This window comes from Myotis yumanensis, unplaced genomic scaffold, assembly GCF_028538775.1.
Source record: "Myotis yumanensis isolate MYYU_CA2020_CCGP unplaced genomic scaffold, mMyoYum1.0.hap1 SCAF_19, whole genome shotgun sequence".
Taxonomy (NCBI): domain Eukaryota; kingdom Metazoa; phylum Chordata; class Mammalia; order Chiroptera; family Vespertilionidae; genus Myotis; species Myotis yumanensis.
Genome location: NW_027223770.1, coordinates 13979844 through 13985629, shown reverse-complemented (window position 1 = coordinate 13985629; position 5786 = coordinate 13979844). Strand labels below are relative to the sequence as shown.

The window sequence follows — 5786 nt, the reverse complement described above, 5'->3', positions numbered from 1 at the left end:
TTCTACCCAGCAAAACTACCATTTAGATTCAAAAGATAGATAAAGAGCTTCCCAGACAAGAAAATGCTAAAGGAGTTTATCACCACCAAACTAGTATTACAAGAAATGTTAACGGCTCTTCTTTAAAAAGGAGAAGGGAAAAAAGATGAAATATATGAATAATAAAATGGCAATAAATACATATCTATAAACAACTTGTAAATTGACCAGTTTAAAATCGCCTGTTGGTGAATTCGCTTTCTGGAACTGATTTTTTTCAGGGAAATGGCCTAACTCCTTTAGTTAGAATCAGTTTGACTTTATTACTGTGACTGAGCAGTGGGAAATTGTATCGTTTATTAAGGTAGAGAATATAGGAAGGGAATGTTTTTAAAGAAAGGTAGTGATATAATTTTTTAATGTGTAGAATTTTAGTTGACTGTTGGGGGTTCAGATGTGGATCTAAATACAAATTTAGAAGTCATCAACAGGAGATAACAAGACATGGAAGTGAACAAAATCAGGAGCTCATCGAAGCTGTTTGACATTAAAGTGTCTCAGCTGTTGTCTCTTCTCTCTGGCCAGGTCTCTGTTTCTTCTTGAAGCTGGGAATCCTGTATGTAGGGATGGGTTTAGTACCATATTCATGCAACTTTGATTACCTACCAGAAGGCTAAGACCTCATGCACAGATATGAGACATATATACAGACTTTCATTATATGTAAATCTCCACATGCCCCATGATGTTCCCTGTATAGTATATAGTTCACGTTAGAAATAAAGAAGGAAGCCATTTTCCACGGATTCAGGTTTTGGAAAGGCGACAGTACTGCACAAACAGAGAGACAAAATAGCTGTTTCTATTCTGTGTTAAAACAAGTCATCAGGTAACATGGCTTTAGAGAAGCCCTGCTAAAGATGCATCTGGAAATGAGGTTGCCATGGAAACTGTCTCTGATGTTGCAAAATCCCCCTAGAGCTTTCAGAGAACCCCCAATTTTGTCTTTGCACTTGGATCTCAAGAAGAGCTTATTTTAATATCATTTTGATGAATTATTTTCCTCCTTTTTGTTCAGTGGGATCGACAACAGGGTTTGGGATCCATCAGAGTTACTGTGGGTAGTGGACAGTTCTCAGTGAAAGCAGAGTAAATAGGCAGATGAGGCACCATGATTGCTGAGTCTTATCTGGGGGTGAGCAAGTCCTCGCTGCTACACCTGCACATCCTTAGAAACACACACAGGCCTGTGTGCAGTGGTTTTGGTTGGACTTGCCTGGAGGAAGATGGATTCTGCCTTTGTGGTTTGATTTCCTATCTTCCCCAAAAGAACTGCTGCCATGAACATAGGATGAAACCTATATAATCCACTGGCTATAAAATCTTGCATCCTTGCCCGGCCAGTGTGGCTCTGTGGTTGAGCGTTGACCCATGCACCAAGAGGTCACCAGTTCCATTCCCATCGGGGCACATGCCCCGTTACAGGCTCGATCCCCAGCAGGGGGTGTGCAAGAGGCAGTTGATTGATGTTTCTCTCATCAGTGTTTCTCTCTCTCTCTCCCTCTCCCTTCCTCTCTCTCTACATTCAATAAATACGTATATATTTTTTTAAATCTTTCATCCTGAATATGTAAAAAAAAAACAACCCTGGTAAGGGGTGTAGACTGCAAGTTGCCCCACTAAACTGTGTTAGTCCCTATATAAGTGAAATTCCTTCTTAGACAATTTGACAATGTGTGTGGGTCACAGTAGCCAGAACTGTTGCCTGGAGACAAAATTGGGTGCTGTCAGTAACATACATCAAATGCCTGTGTTTGCTTAAGAAACCCTGCAAGATCCTTGGCCCCCATACAGTTTAGAGTTGGACAGACCAGAATTTGACTCAAGGTTCTGGAACCTACAAGCTATTGTGTGCTCCTCACTTTTAAACTGGAGATTGATAGGTCTAACCTACATGGTTGTTGTGAGGAATAAACACAGTAAAATTATTTATGTGTTGCTTTGGGTTGTTTGGATGAGGGTGCCAGATCAAATACACAGTATACAGTACCAGATAAGTGCTCAATACAAGCACAAGCCTTATTTTTACCACAGAGCTTTGCTCTTAATTGTACTTGGAAAGATGTAACCTGAATGACAGGTTAGGCCATTAAAAGCCCCATCAAGCATTACCAAGGGCCTAAAAAACACTTCTTCTTCCTTAGGGAGCAGTGATCCTGAGGGAGCCTCTGTAACTAGGTCACTGCGGACTCTGCTCCAGAATAAAACTCCTCAGTCCCCACTTACCCATCGGCGTTATCCAAGGTGCTGTCTCACCGCCAGAAGCTGGACAGGAGGCTAAGGTCAAAACCAGGCCGGGATCACAGGAGAACCAAAGCCACCTGGAGGTTTTCATTTCTAAAGGAGAGAAGCAGAAGCAGAGGGGCCTGGGATCTGAGTTGTCACCTCCTTTCCACCGGGGGGTGGCCATCTGAGTCTCCAGGAGAGAGATGGGTGGGAGCCGGCGCAGTGCAGCACAGTGACTCCAGGCAGAAGGAGGGGAGTGCCTGCCTGGCCTGATCGGTCCTGGAGCAGAGAGGTTAACCTCCAACCCCGGGAGCCAGACTTGCCTGGGTTCCCCTCAGCTGCCACTTAGAGGGACTGGAACTTGTGCAAGGAACTTACTGGTATGCCCAGTGTCCTCATCGGTTAAAGGGGTTTAATCAGAGCGCCCGAGAGCATTGAAACAGTGCCACTGGCATAGTTAGCGCTGGGGTCAACGTTCCTTAGGTTGAACTAGTCACTTTACCGTTCTACTCCAGGATTATTTTCACACAGTATTCCACAGCCTCCACAGCCATCCCAGCTAAAGACCAGGCAACAAGACCTCATCTTCCTGTTCTGATGAGCACTGACAGAAGGTGGACGGTCTAGGCAGGGCCAACTGGGCTCAGCCTCTCAAGAGCACCCGAGAGAAGGTCTTTACAGAACCTGAGTGCGGGCTTTAGAGGGAAGGAAGTGCCAGAAGAGGGCAGGCTGCAGGGTCACCCCAGCAGGGCTTTGTGGACTTCTCCTCAGTTGGATTCACCCTTACCTGGGAGGCAAATCTCACCCTCAGTTACTGGAATGGTTCAAGCCACTTTGGGACCCTAAAGACAGAGATGCAGGTACAAGAAAATACCATCTTCTTTCAAGTTCAAAACCTGTGTTCGAATGCTGTTCTCAAGATTGGGTTTCCTCCCCTTTCTTTCTCTAAGCAATTCTTTTCCTTTTCCCTCCCAGGCCCTCCCGGAGGAGAATGGCTACATATAACGCCTCCTTGGTTGTTGGGGGCCAGATGTAAGCTGGCAAGGTCCTTGCACCTGTAGGGGCTAGCAAGGCTGGGACTCTCACCCACACAGTTTTCCCAGACTTGTTTGGATGGCGTTTATCAGTAGAATAAGAGCAACATTTGTAGAATGAGAACAGCCTTTCATAGCTTACTAAGAAGTCTGTAACTGTTTACTGAGATATGCTGTACTGAGAACTTGTCCTTCTGCTGTGTCCTTCCCTTAGAGATTAAGAGGAACAAAGAATACATTCCTCTTGATAGACCTCCTATTCAGTGTGTTATGTATAAATAGTATTGTGTGGCTAATAAAGTTGCTTCAGTTCATCAAGAGAACTGGGGTCCTCCCGATCCCGCTTTCCTGTCTTTCTTTTTTTTCTCAATTCCCACCTCCCTGCCTCAGCCCGGCTCAACCCTGTCAGGCTGGCCCTGACACTTGGTGACAGAGTTTATCCTCTCAGGCTTGACAGACCAGCCAGGACTCAGGCTCCCCCTCTTCTTCCTGTTTCTCGGTTTTTACATGGTCACTGTGGTGGGGAACCTGGGCATGATCACGTTGATTGGGCTGAACTCTCACCTTCACATTCCCATGTATTTTTTCCTCTTCAACTTGTCCTTCATAGATTTGAGTTTCTCGACTACCATCATCCCCAAAATGCTGACGAGTTTTGTCTCCAAGAAGAACGTCATCTCCTATGCAGGATGTATGACTCAGTTCTTTTTCTTCTGTTTCTTTGTGTTTTCCGAATCCTTCATCCTGTCAGCCATGGCATATGACCGCTATGTTGCCATCTGCAAGCCACTGTTGTACACGGTCACCATGTCTCCACAGGTGTGTTTATCTCTTTTGCTGGGTGTCTATGGGATGGGGATTTGGGGGGCTTTCGCTCATACAGGAAATATAATGTTTCTGACCTTTTGTGCTGACAACCTTGTCAATCACTATATGTGTGACATCATTCCTTTCCTCGAGCTGGCCTGCAATAGCTCTTACATAAATTTGCTGGTGGTCTTTGTTGTTGTGGCCATTGGCATTGGGCTGCCTATTGCTACCATTTTTATCTCTTACGGTTTCATTCTTTCCAGCATTTTCCACATTAGCTCCATTGAAGGCAGGTCCAAGGCCTTCAGTACCTGCAGCTCCCACATAATTGCAGTTTCTCTTTTCTTTGGTTCAGGAGCTTTCATGTATCTCAAACCACCTTCTGTTTTACCCCTGGACCAGGGGAAAGTGTCTTCTCTGTTCTACACCATTGTGGTGCCCATGTTGAACCCCTTAATCTACAGCCTGAGGAATAAGGATGTCAAATTAGCCCTGAAGAAATCCTTGGACAGAATTACTTTCTTTTGGAAAAGGAAACACAATGGATGAAGAATTTTTAATTTAGAGTGTTAGTATTACTATTTTTATTATTTACTTATTTTTTAATATATTTTATTGATTTTTTACAGATAGGAAGGGAGAGGGATAGAGAGTCAGAAATATCTATGAGAGAGAAACATCGATCAGCTGCCTCCTGCACTCCCCCCCCCCCACCCCCCCCCCGCTGACTGGGGATGTGCCCCCAACCAAGGCACATGCCCCTGACCAGAATCAAACCTGGGACACTTCAGTCCACAGGTCAACGCTCTATCCACTGAGCCAAACCAGTCAGGCCTACTATTTTAATTTTTGATAAGGAATTCAAGCTTCATGCTTTTCTATTCTATATATAAAGAAAATTTTAACTGTCCCAAATGGGTTTATTCTCTCTCATTCTCATCCCCTAAATCTTCCTTCTTTATTTTATGAAATAGTTTCTGCGATTACAGAGTACCCAGTATTGAATGGGCCTTCAGAATCACTTAGTCTAGAATTTTATATAATACATCAAATTTTGGAGAGGCAGAAGTATTTGTAGGTTGTCCGGGAATATAAAGCTTTCTGGTGGCAGAGCTGGCACTGAAAAACAAAAGTGAAAACTTTTGTTGAGTTAGTCTTGGCAAAATGACAAGGTCAGTGTCTGATGAATTTCGTAGTGCGGAAGTGGGAAGTATGTTAGGTTTCACAGGCAAGTATGGCGACCACTGGATTGGTGGGTGGAGTAGTAGGGACATAGGTGAGTTAGGACTTCTAGGGAAGAGAAATTGAGTTTTATGGGGTATAAAGATGCTTGGTAGAGGTGTCATATCAAGGATGAGACAAAGTTTAGAGTATCATTTCTAGGGTTATCTTGGTTGTGGTCCAAGACAATTGGGAACTGCAATATCTAATATGGTAGTCACGGTCATGATGGTATTGAGCACTTGAAATGTGGTCATCCAAATTGAGACAGACTGTAGGTGTGCAGAGTAGGTGTAATATACACACTGAATCTTGGAAGAATATGAAAATTAATATAAAACATCTCATTGACACTTTTTACTTGATTACATGTTGAAATGATAACATTTTGGATATACTAGTATTATGTTAAATAAAATATTTCAGCCAGAACCGTTTGGCTCAGTGGATGGAGCG

General features: G+C 43.7%; 1 protein-coding gene across 1 annotated transcript; it reads left to right on the top strand.

Annotated features, from left to right (window-relative positions):
- The first annotated feature begins 1150 nt into the window (after positions 1-1150).
- LOC138998095 (olfactory receptor 8B12-like) lies at positions 1151-4658 on the top strand. The gene is made up of 2 exons (XM_070400155.1): positions 1151-1166; positions 3721-4658. The coding sequence occupies exons 1-2, from the start codon at positions 1151-1153 to the stop codon at positions 4656-4658; spliced, it is 954 nt and encodes a 317-aa protein (XP_070256256.1).
- Positions 4659-5786: the final 1128 nt, after the last annotated feature.